This window comes from Falco naumanni, chromosome 7 (genome assembly GCF_017639655.2).
Source record: "Falco naumanni isolate bFalNau1 chromosome 7, bFalNau1.pat, whole genome shotgun sequence".
Classification (NCBI taxonomy): domain Eukaryota; kingdom Metazoa; phylum Chordata; class Aves; order Falconiformes; family Falconidae; genus Falco; species Falco naumanni.
Window position 1 is genome coordinate 1,943,649 of NC_054060.1, and position 22,695 is coordinate 1,966,343.

General features: G+C 57.1%; 4 protein-coding genes across 5 annotated transcripts; all 4 read right to left on the reverse strand.

Annotated features, from left to right (window-relative positions):
- Positions 1-153: 153 nt before the first annotated feature.
- LOC121091523 (zona pellucida sperm-binding protein 3-like) lies at positions 154-2,817 on the reverse strand. Its single transcript, XM_040601447.1, has 9 exons — positions 2,449-2,817; positions 1,876-1,994; positions 1,688-1,791; positions 1,301-1,478; positions 1,104-1,224; positions 919-1,010; positions 589-725; positions 423-512; positions 154-349 (listed from the first exon to the last, which is right to left on the reverse strand). Exons 1-9 carry the CDS (start codon positions 2,815-2,817, stop codon positions 225-227), a joined length of 1,335 nt encoding a protein of 444 aa, XP_040457381.1. The 3' UTR covers positions 154-224.
- Positions 2,818-6,369: 3,552 nt separating this feature from the next.
- LOC121091233 (zona pellucida sperm-binding protein 3-like) lies at positions 6,370-11,120 on the reverse strand. The gene is made up of 9 exons (XM_040600653.1): positions 9,943-11,120; positions 8,957-9,075; positions 8,779-8,882; positions 8,376-8,553; positions 8,163-8,283; positions 7,675-7,766; positions 7,352-7,494; positions 6,988-7,077; positions 6,370-6,896 (listed from the first exon to the last, which is right to left on the reverse strand). Exons 1-9 carry the CDS (start codon positions 10,336-10,338, stop codon positions 6,787-6,789), a joined length of 1,353 nt encoding a protein of 450 aa, XP_040456587.1. The 5' UTR covers positions 10,339-11,120; the 3' UTR covers positions 6,370-6,786.
- Positions 11,121-11,203: 83 nt separating this feature from the next.
- On the reverse strand, positions 11,204-17,215 carry LOC121091231 (protein PML-like). Its single transcript, XM_040600650.1, has 4 exons — positions 16,159-17,215; positions 15,034-15,503; positions 13,515-14,092; positions 11,204-12,293 (listed from the first exon to the last, which is right to left on the reverse strand). The coding sequence occupies exons 1-4, from the start codon at positions 16,603-16,605 to the stop codon at positions 11,470-11,472; spliced, it is 2,319 nt and encodes a 772-aa protein (XP_040456584.1). The 5' UTR covers positions 16,606-17,215; the 3' UTR covers positions 11,204-11,469.
- A 102-nt stretch (positions 17,216-17,317) lies between these two features.
- On the reverse strand, positions 17,318-22,370 carry STOML1 (stomatin like 1). 2 transcript variants are annotated; one of them, XM_040600652.1, is made up of 7 exons: positions 22,205-22,370; positions 21,899-22,005; positions 21,605-21,754; positions 20,902-21,105; positions 19,855-20,083; positions 19,095-19,234; positions 17,318-18,318 (listed from the first exon to the last, which is right to left on the reverse strand). In XM_040600652.1, the coding sequence occupies exons 1-7, from the start codon at positions 22,368-22,370 to the stop codon at positions 18,229-18,231; spliced, it is 1,086 nt and encodes a 361-aa protein (XP_040456586.1). In that variant the 3' UTR covers positions 17,318-18,228. The 2 variants fall into 2 exon arrangements, with proteins under 2 accessions (XP_040456586.1, XP_040456585.1); XM_040600651.1 differs by having other exon boundaries at positions 19,019-19,234.
- Positions 22,371-22,695: the final 325 nt, after the last annotated feature.

Consider the following 22,695-nt stretch of genomic DNA (forward strand, 5'->3'; position numbering starts at 1 on the left):
AGCTCCCAAAGCTGAGCCCCAAAGAGGTCCGAAACCCAGGTGAGGACATGAGGGACCTCCCCGGGAGGTGGGGGGCTCTGGCACCCCCACAGCCACGTGCCAGGGATGGATGCTCCCTCTCCAGCAGGGCACCCAGCCCCATCCCGCCCCCAGGGTACCATTGCAGAGGAGCAGCACGGACACGCTTTGTCCTTCCCAGGCTTTATTCCGCTCTCGCCCTGCGCTCAGGCCAAGGCACGGGCGCACCTCCTGCGCCCCATGCCCACGGCCAGCACCACGCCGGCCAGCCCCACACCGGCCACCATGCAGATCAGCCCTGTCCCCACACTGGGCACCGCTTTCACCCCACCTGCAAAACCAAGGAGGCTGTTAGCGCTTGTCACCAGGGCTGTGACATGGGGCCACAGCCCGCCGGGACTCACCCTGACCTTCCTCCTGCCACTCTCCCACGGCGCCTGCATCCCTCGAGAGGAGCACAGGGCCGATGACCACGTCTGCTTCAGCCTTTTTCCCTAGGGAGGAAGGAGTGATGAGGCGGGCATGTCCCACAACCCCAGGGTGTCCCCTCCATCCCCATGGGGACCTTACCGTTGGCATCATGGCGGCGGAAGCGGCGGCTGGGCCATTGGTCCAGGGGGTTGAGCCTCCGGGAGAGCACAGGGGACTCGCAGTTGCCCATCTCACAGCAGCTGCAGATGTCCCGGGTGCCTTCCACGGGTGCCCAGCTGTAGCAGGGTGGGAGCATCATCACCAGAGCTCTGATGGCACCCATGGAGCATTCATGCCCCCCCTAAATCTGGGTCCATGACCCCCATCATGGGGGTGACCGTGACACCCGTGCTGTGCTGGGTTGCAGGGTGCTGGTGGGGACCTACCCAGGTGTGCCACATCCCGGTGCAGGGTGCAGCAGCTACTCACGTGTTTCTGGCTTTGTTGAAGGAACAAGCCTTGTTCAGGGGGTCTGGGGTTTGGTCCACTGGGGTCACCTTCAGGTGGCAGGTGATGTAGATCTGTGGGGAGGGCAACGGAAAGAGGTGGGGACCCACTGGTGGGGAACACCAGCTTGGTTTGGGGCTGGCAGGGGGACGGACACGCAGCCTTACCAGGTTCCTGGTGTCTCCTGCAAACCTAAACACGTCGATCCTGAAGCGCAGCATGTCCTCCCGAGGCCGCGGGGTGATGAAGGTAGAGCTGGTGTCATCTGACCTCCCATCAACCAGGCACCTGAGGTGGGAAGGGAGGGTCAGCATCCCAGTGAGCCCCCCACCAGCACTGCTGCAGGCGGGTCCCCGGGGCTCACCCGTTGAAGTCGATGATGGTGTAGTGGGGTGAGGAATCTGTGCCGGGGCTCAGGGCGGCCACGCAGCTGTCCACAAACAGCCGCAGCGGCACGTGGCTCTCGGTGCCCACCTCTGCTTGGATGTTGAGGACATCACCCAGCTGGAAACCGGTGAAGGGTCTCTCAGCGCTCCAGTCCTCTGCAAGGCAGTGCCGTGGTGACAAGGTGGGGGTGGCTCTGACTGTCCCCAAGTGTCCATGGGACCAGAGCTTAGCCCAAAAGCAGGAGTGCTGGTGTTTGGCATGGGGTAGGTTGGTGTACCCAGTGGGGTGCTGGGTCCCTGAGTTCCCCACACTGGGAAAAGGGTGGAAAATCCTTGTCTGCAGGCCTGTATGGCTTCCCACCTACCGTTCATGAGGCGCAGGGAGAACACCAGCCTCTCCTCTGCTGACAGCGTGGAGCTGAAGGGAGCCCAGGTGGGCCGGATGGCATTGCTGCTGACGTTCTCCCTCCTGGGCAAGGACCTTGTGCATCAGGATACAGCCCTGTGCTGGTCCCCAGGGACTGGGGGGGTACTGAGGATGGGGAGGCCTCACCTGGGGTAGTGGCACTCGATGGGGATGACGGCGGGGTTGCTGCGGATGATGACAGGGTTGCTGGCAGGGCTGGGGTCATAGTTGAGGAGTGTGCGGTAGATGAGGGAATCTGGCGTGATCTGGGCAGGGAAACAGTGAGAAGCTGTCAGAGAGGCCACCCCACCTCCCACCACACCCAAGCCACATAGCCACCCTTTTCTAAGTGGGAAATGCTGGGGAAATCCAAAGAAAGGGGGAAACGCCAGTGGAAAAGGGATGAAGGAGCCCGGCCTCATTCTCAGCAAGTTAAACTTCCTAATGGGCCAAAATGTGAGTGAAATGGGCCTGACGTGGGGGCTTTGCACCGTCGGCATGTCTCCAGCTGAAAGGGCAAAGCAGCTGTGGGGCAAAAATACTCCAGTATGGGGAAAATAGCCACTTGTCCTTCCCCCAGGCTGGTCCCTGATGGGCCTCTGTGCCTGGCACACAGGGCTCCCCCCAGCATCACACTGGATGGCCGGTGCACGGTCCCGCAGCCTGAAGATGCTCCCAGGGGGGATACCGGCGGGAAGCACCGCAGGGAGAAGGACTTACCTGCACGATGCTGCCACACTCGTGGAGGCCGGCGGTGAAGATGACGGTGTTGTGGACCGGGTTCAGTGAGGAATGCTTGCACGCTGCTGGCCCCAGCGTCAGGTCAGCTGCATTGACCAGGCGGCCGGTGCCAAAGAGGTCCCTGTGCACCGTCACCACCAGCTGAGCCTCCTGGCACTGCACCATCACCGGCTGCTGGCTGGAGATGGCTCGAGATTGGGGGTCTTCCATCCAGGACCAGGTGTGGGGGCCTGCCTGCACCCCCCGGCTCGCTGGGTCACCCCAGGAGAAATCCCAGGGTGGGTAGGCAGCCACCTCACCCACCACCCAGCAGAGAAGAGCGAGGATCAAGCCGCTTTCGGGTCCCATCCTGCCTTCTTCCAGCAAATCCCAGCACAGAGAGCTGCGGCTGCTCCTCCAGCCTTTATATCCACTTTGGAGCAGGAGCCGTCCGCCCCTGGTCTCCCGTTTGGGGACCAATGGCACCCAAAGGCCAGCCCTCATAGGTGCAGGGAGAGGGGAGGCACAACCCCGTCATTCCCGGGGTGTGGGGACCCCCTGTTCCTGGGCTGCCCAAGGCAAAAGAAAACATCCTTGTCAGCCTCTTCGGGGAAGGTTGTTTATAAAACTCAGCAGAAGCCGGAGACGGGGAGACTGGTGCAAAGAGACTTGTTTAGGTTATAAGGTGATAAGGGGCTTTTCAAGGCTGCTGGGGAGGTGACAGCAGCAGGGAGCACAGGATCCATGATCCCAATTCGGGTGCTTCCCATCCCCTCCATGGGGACCATCCCTGCCCGGCGCCATTGTTTCCCCTGGGACTTTGGTTTTCCGCTCAGATGCTGATGTGCTGGGGCAGCTGGGGAGCCCACGCACTCACAGCTCCAGCCTGAACGGGGACTTTACACATCCCCCTGCTCCTCAGCAGGGCCAGCATGGGGACTTTCAGGCAGCAGCAGCTGATGGAGAGCCCTCACCCCTGACATGAGTGTGGGCGTTCTCAGCCTGGGCCAAACCACTCCTGCTTCAGCCTCGGCAGCGAGGGCATTAGCTGCAGCACTACAACCTCTCTTTTTCGTCTCTCCTGCCCTTCTCCAGCTCTTTCTGTTGTGTTTGTTTTGTTGCACTCAAGGAAACGGGCTCAGGGTATAAGAAGCTGAAGGCAAAGCACTCGCTCCACCCGTGCCGCAGCACCCTGGTTTGTATCCCACCCCCCACAAGCAGGGTTGGGCATTGCCTGGCTTGTCACAGCTGGAGAACAGGGAAAGCTGCTTTAAAATAAACCAGACATGTTTTCAAGCCTCAGTATTGGAGTTTCTGTCCCTTCTTTTGAACACTTTTCCCCTACCAGGGCTCTGCAAGCATCCCATAGACTCCATACATGGGGTGCTCCATTTTATACCCCAAATCCCTCTCTATTTTTTGAGACACCCCTGGCAAGCTCTAGGGACAGTAGAAAGCCTCTGGTTTGGATGTTCAAGCTGGAGAAGCTGTGCCATTTCTGGGAAAATGAAAAGAAACAGAAAGTTTTGGGGCAGGTGTTGGCCAGCCTGCTCCTAGCAGAAATCACACCAGGTTTGGAGCTGGGACTAGCTTGTGCCTGACAACAACCCCAAAAACCACCCATGTAAAGCTTTATGGGCCAGCAAAAAACCTTCTGCCTTTCCCCCAGGAGCCAATTCCCCATCCCTGCTGCTGTCAGCAAGTCCAGGACTTCTCCATGTTTAAAATACCTTGAGGCTGGCACTTGTGTAGAAATGCCAGGGATTCCAGCATACTGAGCGCAGTGCATGCGTCAGGGAGATAACAGCAGCCCACGATGCTGAATCAGTAAATAAGCAGCTGACCCCCTCCTGGGGGAAGAACATCACTGCTTGGCTGGGTCCTTGGCTGCAAAGACCACAGGCGATGCCTGGTCTCACCCCATAGCGCCGCAGCTCAGGAGCCAGCTCTGGGGTTAGGTTGTGGGTCTCTGGGTACCAGGGCTTGATCCCAGCAGGAGAATAAATCCCTCTCACGGGTCACACACCCAGACTCAGGGCAGAGATGTTTCTCTATGAAAAAGGGGATTTCTGCTCCCAGCTTAGCCCTTGCCAGGACCAGCTGTCCCATCTTTATTCCAAGCACAGCACATTGTGCTGGTCCATAGCCAGTTGGGAAAAAGCATGAGGTTGTTTTTTTTTGGAGAAGGCAGAGATCAGAAAGTCCCAGGGCACCAGACAAGCACAAACCCCAGTGTTTTTCTCTTTCGTACAATGGGGGGACTTATAACAAGAAGTTTTAAGGAAAAATGAGATATGCTTTCAAGTAAAAAACCTCTCATCAGATGGCACAGTCAGTGCTGCTGTTAAGCCTCATTGGAGCCAGGGATGCTGTCCAGGAAAGGGCAGGAGCTGCCAGAGCAGGATGGCTGCTTGGGAAAGCCAGCGTTTCCCCATCCCCCAGCTCCCTTACAGACCAGATTTGGCCGATGTCTCCCTTCCTGGAGGTAGCAGAAGTATTTTGGCTGAATAGCTGCAGGCCAGCTGTGCTGAGTGGCATGGAGAAGGGTTTTCATTGGAGAGACAGTGCCAGCTCAGAACACATGTGCCAAGGGATGGTCAGGGTACTGAGCATCTAGAAAGGATGCTGATCAAGAAGAAATCAGTTATGCAAAGATTTAACACATCAACACAACTCCCAGTCTGGGAGGTTCAGGCTGAGCGAGGAAATACTTCTTCTCCGAAGGGTTGTGCAGCCCTAGGATTGGGGCAATCTTCCCCCACAGCCATTGCCATCCTCAGCCAGGCCAGCACCAGGCTGACACATCTAGTGTTGCACTGGAGACCTTCTGAGACCCCTTCCATCCACATTTCCATGGCCCTTCTGCCCCAAAACCATGTAGCTCACAGCTCCCAGGGGATAGTGAAGACTTCTCCCAGCTATTCCCCTTAGAAGCTCCTACATCCCACCTTGCTGCAAAACATTCCCAGCAACAAGCAGGTTATATGGATGAGAAAATAAGCTGCACTGACCACTGCAGCCTAAACTCAGTGTGCAGCTCCCTGACCCAAGCCAAAACTAATTTTTAATTATGAGGGAGGGCCTCAAAATTTGCATTTAGAGCTGTGAGCAGCCAAACTGACAGCAAAGGAAGGGCTGAGACAGTAGTTTAGGTGACCTGAAGTCCCAAGTCCAGCTTGGCACCTTGTACCAAAGGAACCTCTGTGCAAGGCAACATCTATCAGAGGACACCTGGCTGAGGGTCTTCAGGGTGCTGAATGACACCCAAAGACAGGACACCACTTTCATGCCCCCCCCCCCCCCCCCCCCCCCAGCCAAGAGCACTGCCCCAACTCCCCTGGAGCAGGCAAAGAGGTTGCTAAAGTCCTCCTGCTCCCTGTAAAACCAGCTCAAGAGACAGCCATGCAGCAAGCAAGCCCCAGCGCCTCACACGTCTGTTTTCCATGAACCCAGCCACCTGAATTGGCTCTGAAAACAAACACTGCATCCCGAGATGTTCAGTTCACCCAGTTCCCACCACTGCCTAAAGCGGGAACCTCTCCCGGCTACTGCGAGCAGCAGGACTCTGCTTTGGCAAGATGTTTGTGCCCCACTACAGCTACACTGCTAAGCAGAAGAGCCCAAATTTTCACAGCACTGGGAGGGGGGGAAAAAAGTGCAAGTGTGACTCCGACATATCAGAAAGTCCCTTTCTGAAGAGGGGGCAGCAAGAGTAGAAATTCCAGCGCCTGCCCCAAGGACTGTTTATACATTTCAGCCAAGGCTTGTTACACATAACTATGTGTAAACAGTCCTTGGGGCAGGCGCTGGAATTCCTGCCTGTCCCAGGAAGAGTCCAACCCACCAGCCCTCAAGTCATGCTCCCTTCCTCACCCAGCAAAGCCTGATTTCTCTCCCAGAAACAGCTTTAGGCAGGAGGAGAATGATCAAAGTTTTATTAAACTCCTAGCTTATTGAGTAAGGAGTTACCAGTATGGAGCAGACCCAAGTAGCTCCACAGAAAGGTAAATGTTTTGGGGCTAAACACAACTCCAGGCTTCTACAGACAAGAAAAGAGAGCATCTGGGTGGCTATTTTCCCCCCCCCCGCATCGCTTCCCAGCTGGGTGCTCAGGGAGGAGTTCATGGGGGTGCAAGACTGTACAAAGCTCTGCTGAGGACAGGGCTTCAGCATAATGAGGTATCTAAACTGGGTTTAGGGAGGCAAAGAGGCACAAGTACAAGTTAGCATGAAGATTAGTATTTGTCCACCTCTAGGGAGACTTGTCTCCCCACCAAGCCTCACAGTCCTCCCATTTATTCTCTTCTTGGACAGACTAGAAAAGTTGAAGCCAGTGACTTAGACAGGGTTGCTGGCTTTCCAGCAGACAGCCAGAGCTCCCAGGACACCGACAATCAGGATGGCCAGCCCAGCAACCGCAGCCAGCCCCAACACCATCCACAAGTGACCTGCATGTAGGAAGGAGAAGTAAAGGGGTGGTTATGGGCCAGAGCCAGGACCTGCCACACAAGCCATCCACCTTCCCTGGGTTCACCCTACCTGGGGAAGGCTTCCTCCTAACTGGGTGGTCCTGCCAGCTGTGGATGAAGAGAGGTCCAACCACAACATCTGCTTCTTTCATCACAGAATCTGAAAGGGAGGACCTTTGAACACTCAAGCTTATTTGAACACCTAGCTCTCCCAAGTCCTGGACTAGCACTGAGGAGCCAACAGGTAGTAAGGCAGCTCCAGGCACCCAGCTCTGAGCAAGTGACCATGATCACAGAATGGTTTGGGTTGGCAGAGACCTTTAAAGATCATCTAGTTCCAACCTCCCTGCCACGGGCCAGGACACCTTCTGCTAGACCAGGTTGCACAAAGCTCCATCTGTGATGGTGACAGAGCCCGAAGGGCACAGACATACCGAGCTGGGAGGGCAGCTCTCTCCGGACACGTCCTCCTTGCCATTGTGAGGGAGCATAGAGCCTCCTGGAGTGCCTGGCTGAGCCACAGCTCCTCAGCTCACAGCAGGAGCAGACATCCCTGGTGCCTTCCACAGGAGTCCAGCTAGAAGACAGCCTGGTGAGCAGCCCACCCTATGGCAGGAACCCCTCACATGCTTTGAGATGTCCTAGAAGAGGCCAAGAGCTGCCCACCCAGATGGCCAGCCCCACCTTCCTAGAAAGTGACACCAGATGCAAAGCCCAAGCCCCTCACCCCCGGGCAAGCTGCTGTTCAAACACTCACAGGCTGCTGGCTTTGTTGAAGGAGCAAGCCTTGTTCAGAGGGTCTGGAGCTTGGTCAGCCCGGGAGACCTTCATGTGGCAGGTGATGTAGATCTGGGGAGGCCAGGCAGAACAGAGGGTTAGGCTGTCCTTCACCTTCATGGCTTTCCTGTGCACCGTGGAGGTGGTCTCCAATGGGACTACCAGCTCCCCAGGGCAACTCAAGCCCCTCCATTTCCTTCAAACCCCTTAACATTCAGCTATTGAAGGTGATCAGGAGGGCTTGTCCTGGCCAGTGTCAGTACTGGTCTCCAAGGAAGATCCTTGGCTCAGAGGGCCATGACACAGAACCAGTAATACAGGGTGACCTCATTCCTACATTGCTAGGAGGCAGTTGCCTTGGGAATGTAACTCTAGACAAAAAACCACATGAACTTTCTTAACCTTAACGGAGCGAGGTTATAACTCCATTTAAGACAAGAGAATCCACTTGCTTTAGAAAGGATTTACCAGATTGCTGGAGTCTCCTGCAAACTTGAATGCATCTACTGCAAACTGAAGCACATCTTGCCTGGGTCTTGGGGATATAAAAGTTGAGGTCACATCATCCAGTTGCCCATCCACCAGGCACCTAGACGAAAGCAAAGGCCAGCAGGATCTCACTGTCAGATATCAGTAACATGCAGAAAGGCACCTCTAAGCAAGGGCACAGCCAGCTCTTACCCACTGAAGTCAATGAAAGCATACTGGGGAGAGGAGCTCCTGTCCGGGGTCAGGGTAGCCACACAGTTGTCCACAAAGAGCCTCAGAGGTGCATGGTTCTCGGTGTTGACACCAGCTTGGAAGTGGAGGACCTCTCCCAACCGAAATACGGTGGAGACTCTCTCAGCACTCCAGTCATCTGGAGGGAGAGAGGTCAGCAGGTACTCATGAATGGGAAGCCAGCTTGTCCTTCACCACTTCCACCCAGGGAAGCCCAACAGGTCCAAGGGCACTCCCCAGAACTGTTCCAAATCCCAGCTGCTCCAGAAGCCCTGGGGCAACACCAGCACCACCCGTGCATCTAGTGGAAGCATGGCCAGCCCAGGGTGCCCTGCACCAGGGACAACCCTGACCCACAACCTACCATTCATGAGGTGCAGGGAGAAGGACAGCTTCTCCTCGGAAGAGAGGGTGGAGTGGAAGGGTGCCCAGGTGGGCTTCACACCATAGCTGCTCACATTGTCCCTCCTGGGGAGAGATGCCCGTAGTTAAATTCTGGGGCAGGAGGGGGGTTTGCTCCGTATCCCTGCACATCAGCTCACCTTGGGTAGTGGCACTCAATTGGAACCATGGCAGGGCTGGCGCGGATGATGACAGGGTTGCCAGCAGAAACTGGATTGTAATTTAAGCTCGTGCTGTACACTAGAGCATCAGGGGTCACCTGGGGAAAGACAAGACACATTACCCGGTCATTAAGAGCCCTGTTCTTTTGGCCACACACAGAGCAGCGCATTTAGGCCTGGACACAGAGTGCTGAGATATTTCTTCTGGCCATCAGCATCTGTAGTGGAGACAGGGGAGTGGTGCTCAGCCTGCCGCAGGGGTGCTCAGGACTGGGAAGCTGCTCCAGCCTTTCCCAGGACTGCCTCTGCTCAGCCGAGCTGCGCACAGAGGTGTTCAAGCTTATTATTTTTTTCTTCTCGTTCCTGTACCCCAGAACAACAGACAAGAAGGTCTGCCCTCCAGGACAGAGGAGGGCTTCTGCTCAGGGGGATTTAATGAAGATATCTGCTGGCTGGAGTATGGTGGTGGGGGGGTCGCTTGCTCACCCTCCCGAGCCCAAGCCTGTCCTAGGGGAGAGACCACTTCAAATTTCAGTTCTCTGCGAGGCAGCTCCACACTACACCCCAGCAGCAGTAGGAGCACGCGGGTGCCTCCCGAGGTGAGCATCCACCGCTGGCTTGGTGCGGCGGCCCCCAGCATCAGCTCCTCTGGGCTCCACCCTGGAGGTGGCAGCACCAGCTTAAGTGGTCCTGGAAGAGTTAGATACTTTTGCATTCATCAGGAAAAACTTAATTTCTCTGCCTCTTGCCTACCCTTCCCGCCTCACACAACCCCCAGCAAAGCTCCTGCTGCCCCTGAAAAGCAGACTGAGATGTTCAGCCTCCAGGGAAGGCTTAGGAGGCTTTCCCTGAGCCCAACTACACCGCAACACCCTGCCAGTCAGCACCCCACGGCACCAAGGTGCAAGCCAAGAGGCAGCCCCCCCCCCCCCAGGAATGCTGCCCCCCCCCCCCCCCAGCCTTACCTTAAGGGTGCTGCCACACTCGTGCAGTCCAGCCACGAAGGTCACAGTGCCCTCAGCAGCACTCGGGGCCACAGGCAGGCAGCCAGCCGAGCCCAGGGTCAGCTCCACAGCCCTGACCAGCCGCCCCGTACCAAAGAGGTCCCTGTGCACCGTGACCACCACCTGCGCCTCCTGGCACTGCACGGCCACGGGGTGCAGCGGGGCCACAGCCTGGAGCTGGGACACATCCACCCATGCCCAGGGCTGGGAGAAAGCACGGGGCTGTCCCAAGGAAAGATCCCCTCCATACCGCCATAACTCGGCCTCCCCTCTAAAGAAGCCCCAGGGGTTGTAAGCAACCACCTCCCCAAAAACCCAGCAGAAAAGAGCAAACCCCAGGCTGCTTCCAGACTTCATCCTGCCTACCAGGGTCCAGCACAAGGAGCAACTGCTGCCCAGGGACCTTTTATAGCCCACATCTCCCACAGCTGCTCCTAACCCAGGTGAGCGGCACACCTCCCATAAAGGCAGTTGGCAACAGCTGAGAGCACTCAGTTCCCTGGGGAACCCATCCTGGTGGGCTCTAATGAGCTAACGAGGTGTTGGACTGGGTCCCTTGGGAGGTCTCCCTCTGGGAGAGGTGATGAGTTTGATGTGCAGCCAACTGCTTTTTTTCCTCCTGTTCAAGGTACCAGCTAGCTCTGTAAGATCCAGAGACGTGTCCCACCTCCAGACCATCTGTCCCACCTCTAGATCATGGGGCCCTTCTGCAGCTGGGGGATGGTGTGGAGGTGACACTTTCCCAAGGAACTTACTCTTCATGTGCTCAAACTTGTCCTTGTCCCCAGCTCCTCAAAGGTGCTGATGGTTCTCATGGAGCTGCTCACATCAAGGGCAACGGGGCATTTCCAGGGTGCAGGGGACTCTTCACTACCAAGCAAAAGCTGATTTTTTTTGAGGAAGAAGCGGAAACTTAAATTCATATCAGGATAAAAGGAAAAGGGAGGTTCGTGGAGGAGATCCCCATGGGTTGGCCTGAACCACATCCCTGGTCCTGCAGGACCAGACTCTGCATGGTGGCATCCGCACTGACGTGGTCACCCCTGTTTCCTTGTGCTTCCTGGGATTTCAGCAAAAGGGCGGAAAATGCTTGTGCACACGTGGCTGTTTAACCGTTTCCTGAACAGGAACCAGTTTCCTGAACAGCCACCAGCTTCCTGGGCAGGAGTGGTGCTGAAATGACTGGCAGTAAAATAATTAATAGAGTAATCATTACCAGTGATAATATTAAAGCTATTAGGTATTATAAATAATCATTATTCTTACAAATTATTAGAATTATTAGACCTGGGGCAAAATGGTCCTCATGGTGGGTAGTCCATCCCTTCCTGGGATGATGCAGCAGCAGGTTGTCTCCTCCATGGTCCCCAGAAGGAGTGGACTGGGGCAGGCTGACCCAGCTGAATCACCCTGCAAGTCCTCCACTGGGACCTTTAAAGGGGTTTCCAAGTGGCTGCAGTCCAGGCAAATGTTCTGGTTTGCAGACCCTCACTTCTTCCTCTGCTTCTGAAGTCTGGTGCTGGGCTTCCCACCACGCTTGCCCCTGGTGGGGTGCCTTGATTTGGGGCATTCTCCCTTGGAGGCTGGGCTGGGGGTCTTTGAGTGTGTTGGGCTGGCAGGGGGGGAAGCAGAAGGGGGTCTGCTGGGGGAAGGGGCCGTGGCAGCTGCTGGGACCAGCAGTTCATGCTTCTGCAGAGTGCTGGGAGGGAATAACTCCATCATGTTGGAGGGCAGTGATGGCCAGTCATCTGTGGTAGGGGGGTCCCATGTGCTGGCCGTGGGCTGCAGCAAGGGTCCCACAGCAGAGGCAATGGTGGCCAGGGAGTGGGACATGGCTTGGACCTCCTGGGTCATGGACACCAGGTGCTTGTTTGCCTTGTGCTGAGATTGCAGGAGGCGATCGCTGATCTTCAGGAACTTGTCCACCTGCTGCATGTTGGACCTGGCCCAGCCACCAAAACCTTCCTGCAGGGAGGCCAGAGAGTCCTGAATGCTCCTGAGAAGAGACACAGTGTTGCCGTGGGCTGATCCCGAGTCTTCCTCTGCTTCTTCATCCCTCTGCATCAGAAGGGCTGGAGGAGTGGGTTTGGTGAGGGGCATATCCCCTTCCTGGCCTGGACACATGTCTCCTCTGCCACCAGATGGGTCTGACGCAGGGACACAGGGCTGGTGGTGGGCAGGCAGCCCCACGGGGAGATCTCCATGTGGTTGGCACTGCTCCCTGGGAGGCTCAAGGTCGTGGATCAGGGTGATCTCATCCTCAGATGGGGAGTCATGCTGGGGAGCAGAGGTACCTGTTGTGGGGAGGGGGGCTGAAGGAAGCAGAAGGGAAGAATCAGGGCTCAGAGGGTCCTCCCAGCCTTGGTGGGGTGGAGAGGGGAGATGGAGGGACAATACTTACCATGTGATGGAGATGGAAGGTGTGGGGTGGGAGGTAGCTCCTCTCCAGGAAACCCCAAGCTCCATCCAGGGCATCACCCCTACCCCTTGGGCTCTTCTATGGATCATCCATAGCCCATGAGCTTGCCCTGGGGAGCTCAGTGGTGGATGGCCACATAGGGCCAAGGAGAACACTGGTCATAGCCCAGATCTGAACACAGCAGCAGGGGGACGGAGCAGAAGACCCCATAAAGCCTCTTCCTCCCATTTCTTCCCCCCCTCCCCTATTTTCTGGAAGGACACTACCACCTTCTGACCAAACCTGTCCCTGCACGCAGCACAGATGCCAAGGCCTTCACCATTGCCAAACCACCACCATCTCCACCACGGTGCTTCTGCTGAAGAGCTGGGAGAAGACCTGGGCAAACCTAGCAGTGGTCATGGACCTCTTGCCATCGCTGTCGGGGAGTGCTCTGGGGGAAGTGCTCTGGGGGAACGTCTCACCTGCCCGGTTGGGTAGCCGTCCCAAGTCCCAAGGCGGTAATCAACAACCAGAAAGGGGAATTGCCCCAGGCGGTTGTGGACAAAGGCGCTGAGCAAAGACAAACTGGCTAGAGATGTGAGGAGCAGAAGTGGTCAGTGAGTGGCAGGACACTAAGGCCTGGAGGATGGTTATGACCCCTGAGGGACCAGCACGTCACCCACACAAACATTTCTCAGAGAGGATGTGTGGTTGATCCAACCCTTCCACCTGCTTCCTCCTTGTGAACACCAGCCTCAGCGAGCCCCTGATCCACGCACCCCATCTCCAGGTGCCACTCACCTCCTTTGTCTTTCAACCCATGGCATGGCTCCATCCCAAGTGATTCACCATGTTCGCTCCCAGCACCACTGCTTTGGGGGACCGCTGTACCCCGCAAGGGCATGAGACAAGCATTGCTTTGGGAATGATGGACACAGCAACACCCAGCCATCCTTGGGGGAGGTTGGAGTGCGCTCACCACGTGAGCAAATGCTGGAGGCACAGGTCCATCAAGTCACCATGTGGAAGGAGACCTCAACCTCGTGGAGAACATGGTCTAACCAGGGATATAACCTTCAACTCTCTTTTCGGTCCCCCCTTCCCCAGCCCACCTGGCAAAGTGCCTCCTCACCTGGGTGCCCCGTGACGCGCTCCACCAGCGCCTGCAGCCTGGCTCTGCACTCAGCGAGGTTCCTGGGCTGTGCTCGGTCCCCAGCCGCTGGCAGCTGCAGTCGCTGCAGCTCCTCCAGCGAGCCCTTGATGAAGGGCTGCATGTCCATCACCTCCTGCTCCGTGGCATAGAGCCTCATCTTCTCCACCAGCTGCTCGCCTGCCTCCATCTGCTGCAGCACCCCCTCCACGCGCTGCAGCTCCCTCATCAGCTCCTGCCGGCCCTGCTCCTGCCGCGCCTCCACCAGCCCCAGCAGCTCCTCTTCCTCCCGTCGGATCAGCCGCACCAGCTGCTCCACGCGCTGCTGGATCAGCTCCCGCATCTCCCGCTCTGCCTCCTCCAGCCGAGCGGCCTCATCCTGCAGCGCCACGTAGGTGGCCTCAAAGCCACTTCTCTTCTGCCTCAGCTCCTGGCTGATGGTGCCCAGTTCCTCCTGCCTGCGCTGGGTCTCACTGCGGATGTCGCAGAAGGAGGCGTGCTGGCTGTCCAGCAGCGCGCAGATGCAGCACATAGGCTTGCAGCACTTCTTGCAGTAGATGCTGTAAGGCCAAGCACAAGTAAAGGGGTAATTTAGACCATGCACTTTGCAATTCATTCATTTATCAAATTGCAAATTAGTTCATTCATTGAATTTAAGTCACCACCAAGTTTGGGACAGGCATTTGGTTTTATACTCTCCCAACTGCAAAAAACCACATTGGTTCACTGTCTCCACGGGGTTTCTGCTCATCTGCTGGGCTGGTAAAAGTCACTGTCATGACTGTGCAAATGTTATGGTAGACACTCCTCCACGTACCACACGGGCAGTGAAGAAATGAGCTCTCTGCCCTTCTATGAGCGCCTCTTGGGGTTATGTATAAAAACATAAGACTAAAGAGTACCTTATCTCCGTAAGATGCCTAAGGCAAGAATATAACAAGTGGGGAGTGGAGAACATCATCTCTCATGTAAGTCTTGGTAGCCTTGGCAAGTGGTGGGCCAGGGACATCAGGGACAACCACGGAGGGGTTGCATCTGGGCCATCGTGGCTAGCAGCAGTGCTGGCCTCCATGGATGTTGTTGCCTCTTCCCCTCTTTCTTGGACTTACCCAGTTAAATCTTGTCCTGCATTGCACCCATGTTATTCCCCAAATCCTCTCCAAGATGGTCTAGTACCATCAGCAAAACACTCTGCTGCCTATCACAGCAAGGTCTTCTTGCTAAGCTCCATCAACCTCACCCTCCTTACCCCAGCAAGGAGAACTCCATGCACTCCTCTCCCTCGTTCTACCCTCTCCTGTCATCACCTCAAACCTGGCTTCATCCAAACCCTCCCTCCATGCCCTAGAGCCCACCTGTCACTACTTCCCACCCATCTTCTGCATGACATGGTGCCAATCAGGGCAGTGGAGAACATGCTGTTCAGTTCCATCATGAACGAGGCCAAAGATATTTGTGACAAGAAACCACACGCACTGGAGACAGACCTCCTTAGACCTACCTTACAGTCTGGTTCTTGTGGGTCGGGTTGGAGCAGGACAAGTTACCAGTCTTCCTGGCAGCCTTGAGGAAGTCCTTAGCAGACCCTGCCCTGATGTCAGTCACCCTCTTGGCTTCATGGCTTTCCCTCTTCAGGTAGTGCTGGTGGGCCTCAAAGCACTGGGTGCAGAGAAACTCCTGGCACTCGGAGCACCAGAACTCACCGGCTCTCTTGCAGTTGTTGCAGAAGAAGTCAGCTCCATCCATGATCTTCTTGTAGACCTTGAGCCTGGCCTGCAGGTTGGTGAAGAGCAGGTTGTCCATGACGCTGGCCTGCGGGATGGCCGTGCAGCACTTGGGGCACTGCCTGACAGGCTTGTTTTTGCTCAGGCAACCGAGGCAAAAGGTGTGGAGGCAGGTGAGGAGCTTGAGGTTGGGCGATTCCTGCCGGCAGCCCTCGCAGAGGATGAACTGGAAGTCGTCCTCTAGGAGCTTGTGGAGGGAGGAAGAGAGGAAGAGGAATGAGTGCTGGGGGGTGTTTTTAAGAGATTCTGAAATGACATCTTGGAGGGGGAGGTGACCTGCAAACCCTACTTGGAGCAACCAGTGAGCAACCAGTTCCCACCAGTGATACTCAGGCCCCGTAAGCAGGGCAGCTATAGCCCGTGCAGCGTGGTCAGGTGGGACGGATGGGGCCCTGCTGAGCGTTATCCCTTTCTAGCAAAGAGGGAACAGACGGTCCCCTGGCTATGGGGCTAGGGAGGGCTGCAGGGGGCAGCGCAGAGGATGGGGCACGGAGGAAGCTTCTAAAGACCCCAGGATGACAGCCTGGCAGGGTGGGGGCCATGACCCAGCCATGCACCGCCCCCCCCTCGCTCAGCCCATCCCTCTGGCCTCCAGCCTTCCTCCCTCCCGTATCTGTGCTTTTGCAGGGCTTGGGGTGGGGTGGCTGCATTGGGGACCATCTCTCCTCTCCCTGCCACCCACCAGCCCGAGGAGGTGGGGAACACCCCAAAACTCTTAACCCCATCGCGCCACCCCCCCCAAAAAAAAAAAAAGGGCCACGCCTTGGGACCGGGGACTTCCTGGTGGCCCGGACCCCCCCTCCCAGGGCCGGAGCCCACGGCCCGCACCCCCCAGCGCTCACCCGGGAGCCGCTGCCGGCCATGGCGGGGCGGGCAGGGCAGGGCCCCCGGACCCCCCTCGAGCCCCCCTGCCCGCGCTGCCGCCGGCACTTTCGGTTTCTTCGGTGCTGCCGTTGACTCCTCCTTCGGGGGGGGGGGGGGGGGGGTGGCGGCGCTGCGCAGAACCCGCTCCCAGCCCCGGTTACACCCCCAGCTCCTCCCGGCCATCCAGCAGCCAGGAAACTGGGAGGAGACCCCAAGAACACACACACACCCCCCAAAAAAAACCCCAAAGGCATTTCCCCAAGGAAGAGCATCTCCCAGGACATGTATTGCAGGGCGCAGTGCCCTGCCCGGCTCCGGGGGGGCTGTGCAAGGGGTCTCTGCTGCTGCGACCACCCTATCCGTCTGCACCCTTCTGGGAGGGGGGGCTCAGGGACCATCCCCCGCCTTGGAGACGCTCTCCACATCCCTCTTTGTCCTGGGGGGGCTGTATCTTTGTCCTGGGGGGGCTGTATCTGGCCCTCCTTCGCTCCTTCCTGCAGGGCATCGGTACCCCCTGCACCATGGGGACCACCATGAACGGGAACCACCAGGAGCACTTGGGGTTCCCCTAGCCCGGCATCCCCAAAGGGAGAGGGCACGGTGGGGCACTACTGCCACCTCTCCTCGGGGCTTTTCATCCCTGTAGGATCTCTAAAGCTTAGCCTAGGCTGGTGGCACCCAGCCCCAGGCTTGGCCTGATTTCACCGGTGAAGTATTTCAATTCCAAACACTTCAATTCTGGAGACATTTCAGTTCTCCTTGCCCCTGCCTCCCCCTTGCCCCTTGCTAGGCCAGCAAGACCAGTGGGCTTGTCCCAGCAAAACATCCTGGGGGCTGGTAAAGCTGCTTGGAGCTCCAAGACCTTTCAACCCTTGGGGTGCTGGGTGCTGCTGGGGAGCTGAGCATCCCTGGAGAAGCATCCTGGCAATGCTTCCTCACCACGGCAGGACTTCATGTGTTCATCACGACCGTATGGTGAGATGGAGTCCCACCACACAGCCTCCTTGACTGGCAGCAGCTCCCATGCCCTGACCAGCACGTGGCCTCTTTACACAGCACCCTGGGGTCCCTTGGAGAAACTGAGGCACCGAGGGGTGCAGCCCCGGCTGCCTGCATAAGTCATCAGCTCATCTTGCCCAAGGCTGCAGACCAGGTTTATTGTCCATCAAAAGTTGATAGAAAGGAAGCTTACAAAATAAATAAATATCTATATATGGCTATATACAGTCCACACACCCCCGTGGACAGACCTCACAGCACGCATGCAAAAGCACTTTGAAGCACAAATAAGCGCAATCACTTATTACAAACCAATGTGTCGAGAAGGCTCAGGTACCTCCAGGCAGGTCGTTCCCCAAAATGCCATCTCTGCTCCTTCCCTATAAGTGCCAGTATCCCATTATCAGCGCCATGCTGGACCCCAACTCCAGCCCGCTGGTGGCATCCCAGCCTGGTCCAGCCAGCCCTCGTGCCCCGCTTTGGCTGCCCACCCCAGCCCATGACTACCGTCCTTGGCCACAGTGTCCCCATGCTCTTCTCTATCCATTCTGCTCAGCTCATGTCCCTTCCAGTCTGAGATGCCTGGCCATGCAGCCTGTTGTCAGGGCATCAGGACATCGCTCCGTGCCCTGGTGGCATACTGGCCATGGGGCCTGAAAGCAAACTGGCACGTGCTGGGGTACCAACTGGTTCCCATCCCGTAACATCGTAAGAGAAGGATGGGCAGGGGAGGTAAAGCCAAGGACAAGGACAGACAATGGAGCTCAGCCTCAGCTTCCCTGCTCAGGTCTTCACCCAGTTCCTGCAGCCTCCACAGGGAGGGCAGCAGGAGGTCCAGCAGGGCAAGGCCCCCACTGCACAACACCTCTATGTGTACCCCCGCCTTCGCACACCTACAAAGACACATGCACACAGACACACAGCCACACGCATGCTCTATCTACGCTGCTTCATCGCCTTGACGAGCTCCTCCAGCTTCAGGGCCAGATGCAGGTCACCTTTCACCTGCAGCCTCCCGCTCATGTAGGCACTCAAGGGGCGCAGGTCACCTAAGAAGAGGTCCTGCAGGTCTTTCTCTGCCACCTCCAGAATGACGTCGGGGCTGCCCTCAGGCATGCTGCGGCCAGCCCACCCGCTGCCTATAGGACACAATGGGTGGGAGAGGGAGAAACAGGGTGCTTCATGACCCAGCCTTGCCTGTCAGCACTTCCCCCCACCATTTCGTAAGGATTGAGTTGGGCCAGATGACAGCAAGGGCCTGGCAGGGGGATTGTGGGGACAGGGGTCCTTACTCCTTAAGGAGATAAATTTCCTTTGTATTGCTCTGCCAGTGCCCTGTTACAGTGGCCCACCTCCAAGCCCTGTACTTTTGCCATGGCCACCAAGAAAACCATCAGCAACCATGAGGGGGATGGGGGAACATCTTCCAGCATAGCAGTGGCCCAAGGCACTGCCCATGCATGTCCCTCCGTTACTACCCCCTTGGGCTGGTGGCATGTGAGAGCCAACAAACCCTAAGGTCGCTGAGCCATCCCACTTGGCCAGCCATGAGGAGACCTGGCTGCCAGTTTTCTATCAACACTCTCTGAAGGAAAATTCATGGGTTTAACCCAAACCAAGTTATACTTCGGACTTCCAGGGAGCACAGACTCAAGGCCATGGACACCAAAGTTCAGTGCTCAGCTGATGGACTCTGGGGGGTGCCTTTCATGGAGCTGCCAGATGGGCTTGGATTGGGACCAGCTACCACCAAGCCCAGTGGGGTTCATGGCATGCAAAGGGGACACATGCACAAAACACCCTCCCACCTCCAACACAACAACCCCAAAGAGTGGTGACCTGAGGAGAGGTCTATGAAGTAGGTGCTCTGGGCGCCGCTGGGCAGGGTGATGTTGACCTGGTAGGATGCTCCCACCTGGTTGACCAGGGCCTCAGAGAGGACAGGCTCCACTGCTGAGAACAGCTCATCTGCACTGGGCTTCCTCCAGGCACTGCTCGGGGTGGTGAGGAGGGGAGCGGTGGGAGGCTCCACCTCGTTCACTGTCTCCACACTATCTGCAGGGCACAACGGGACAGAAGTGGGTTGAGGGGACACCTTCGGGTGGTGAGCTTTGCTGGTCTGCATGGACCCACCAGAAAAGGTCTCCAGAGCAAAAAAACCCACTCATCCAGCAAGTTTCCAGCTAAGCAAGAAGAGGACAACTGGTTTTGCCAGTTCCTACACCTGCTCCTCTGCCTGCCATGGGTTACTCTCCCCCTGCTACTGGGGGTTGGAAAATTAACCCTGAAAGAAATAGCGGAGCACAAACTGTTCAGGGTTTCTGGGAAAAGATCCGTGTTCTCCTCAGGTGTGACTCTCTCAGCAAGCTCAGGCTTGGGTTTGACTGATGGAAATGCTGAGATCTGAGCTGGTCTTGAGCCCAGGCTCCTGCAGATCGGGTCCCACCCTCCCCCATCCCACCACTGGTGTCTTGTTAGAAAGGTTGTGTTGTGCCACGTGCTGTATGGATCTGTGCCCAAAGCGGTCCTCTCTCCTCCCCCCTACCAGACTATTTGTGCTGTGCTCATAGGACTGTGATATCTCCCAGACTTTGACTCCTCTGTCAAACAGCCAGTGCACAAAAAGGTCATCAGGCGTGATGGACATCGCCCAGCAGTGGCCCTGGATTCGTTACCTGCCTCTGGAGCATTGGTCCCGCTGCCTGCCAGAGCCAGAGTGCTGCTGAAGAGATGGGCAGCCAGCTGCTGAATGGTGCCATCCAGCCCCTCCAGCCCAGGCACGGGTGGCATGGTGGCCAGAGGGCCCACCAGGTTCTCCCGGGGTGGCTGCAGCACAGCCTCCATGCTCAGCTCCACCCGGTCCACCTCTAGGCCCCAGGACTTGGTCATGTTGTTAATCTCCAGCTGCAGAGCCGAGAAGAAAGGGAGAGGCGTTAGCAGCCCAGGCAGAGTTGGGTATGGCCATGGTGACCACCCACCATAGCACCCCCAACCGTGGGCATCCCAGAGCTTACGCTTCTGCTACCCACCAGCTTTAGATGTGGAGTGTTGGACCAGGCTCAGCAGTCCACCTCCTCCACGCTCACATTGAACCCTGCTCCTCTAGTTGCTCTCCCAGCCTGGAGGAGGTCGGGACAGGGAGGACAGGTCTGTCTTGTTCCCCTTTCCATGGCTCTCTCCCAGGCTGGCCTCCTTCCTTTCTCCCCCCTGAGCAACATGGCCTGGTGTGGTGCTCCACCGGGCAGCATGGCTGGCCTCCAAACCATGCTGGACATACCAGTATATCCCTCCAGCCTCTTTTTACATCATCTTTTGTAGGCATTCAACCCACAAGATCTTGGCCTGGCCCACATCGACTGTGGGTATTACTTATCCCCTCTCTGCCACTGACCTGTCCTGCTTTTCTCCCCAAAAGTCTTTTCCAGTTTGCAGCCCCCCCCCCCAGTCATTTTCCTGGTGGAGATATGGAGGTCAAATGTGCTAACAACACATGGGCTTTTCTGTGTGGCCTAAGTCCTTAGAGATAAGCTCCAGAGATCCACAGGCTGAAGGTATCTGCTCCTCGCTAATCACCATATTTTCCCAGCTCCCTTCCCTAGCCAGGTCCATGGTCAGATGGACTTTCAGCAGCTCCATCTTTCCCTTACTGTTACTTCCACACCAAGACCCCAAGGGTTCGAGGGACCTAAGGGGGTTCTGCACAGGGCTGGGGCAGTCCTCACCAGCAACTGCTCCCCGATCCTCAGCTTCTCCACCTGGATCTCACGGAGGCTCTTCTTTACCAAGGTCTTGGTCATGGCGTTCTGTGCCATCATCCGGGTGGCTGCGATGAGGTCCTTCACCATCATGACAGACAACACGGGGTCCCACACCCGGAATTGGACGTCGGCACCCATGGAGATGACTGCCCCATCCTTGGAGGTCAGCTGGGGCAGAGGGGAGTCATGATCTCTTCCGCTCTCTACCCCATGGCCCAACCCTTCTGCTTAGAGCCTGGGAGCAAAAGCATTCACTTCTTTCCCAGCTGGCAACCAGCCCTAGATCTCTTTATTAAGAGGGTTATTAGGAACAAAACCAACCCAAATAATTAGATTAAACTAGACTGAATGGTGAGGACAGTTTCTAGCACAGGGCTGTTATTGAATGACATCTGGGAAGGATAGGGATTGATGTTTTTGAGAGGTCTCCAGCCAGGAACACCCATTGAGCAAGGTGTGCAAAGTCCAGAGGAGCTTTTCAGCTCAGGCAGGTGAGGACTCTGGCTTCCCAGCACCAGTTACAACTCCCCTCACCTCGCCGTGATGACAGAGGAACTGAAAGTTGGGTCCCTGCACAGCACCAAGGGTCAAACCATCCCAAAATCCACCTGCTCTGGGTATTTCAGGGATGCCTCTCCATCCTGCCCTGAGGCCCAAGCCAGCTCACCTTGCAGGGGGGCACATTGAAGGCCCTTGTCCTCAGATCCACTCGCTGCCAGTGATCGATGAAGGGCAGCAGCAGGACCACGCCGGGTCCCTGCGGCGCCCGGATGCGGCCCAGGCGGAAGATGATCATTCGCTCATAGGTGGGCACGATCTGGAACGGGAAGTTTAGACCAGGGCAGAAGCAAAACCCTGGATCCTGTAGTGCCAGGAGCTATGCCAGCAAGGGGAGCTGGGAACAGTCCCTGCCATGGAGGATGGGCTGTCATCCCCCTTCTCACCTGCTTTCTTCCCTTACCTTCAAGGCAAACCATCCTGAGATGGGGAAGGTGACAACCATCAGCAAAAAGACCAAGGAGGTGATAATCCCATGGCAGATCCAGGACAGCCAGCCCTGGGAGGTGTCTGCAGGGGGATGAAAGAGGGATGTACCTGCTCCAAAACCCCCTGCCCTGCCCGTGAACCCCCATCGAAGCCTCTCCCCCCATGTACCCTGTACCCCAGGGAAGACAACAGCATGGGGGGCACCCAGCCAGCACGGCACCTACAGCAACAGTGGCAAAAGGGAGGAAGGCAGCAACTCCCCTCTAAGGCTGGGACTCACCTGTGGTATTCCTGGCCGGTCCCAGGGAGTCTTCCTTGGATCCGAAGGAGAAGAAGCCCTTTTGGGCACCATAGAGCCCGATGCTGGACTGCTGGAAGCGGTCAAAGTCTCCCAAGGGAAGGGCCTGGTATCCTGACCGACTGAACATGGTGCTGGTGCCTTGCATGGGGTCCTGCTCCCGGTGTTCAGAGCCCTCTAAGGCCACCTTCCCGCTGCCATTGCAGCCACCTCTGTGCCCAGCACGGCTTCTTGCCTGTCCCTGCCCTGATCCAACGTCCCTGCCCAGCTGCCCACAAACCTCCCTGTCCTGATGTGCCACTGGATCACAAAGGATGCTTGCTAGAAGAAATCCAATCCTTCGGGGGGTTTCCTTGCGGGGGTCTCACCCAGGCTGGGGGGCTGGGGTCTTCATATCCTCCCAGCGACCCTCTGGGCAGGAGCTGAGCTGGGAGACAAAAGCTGCAGCCCCACAGCTGCCCTCCGCTTCGCAG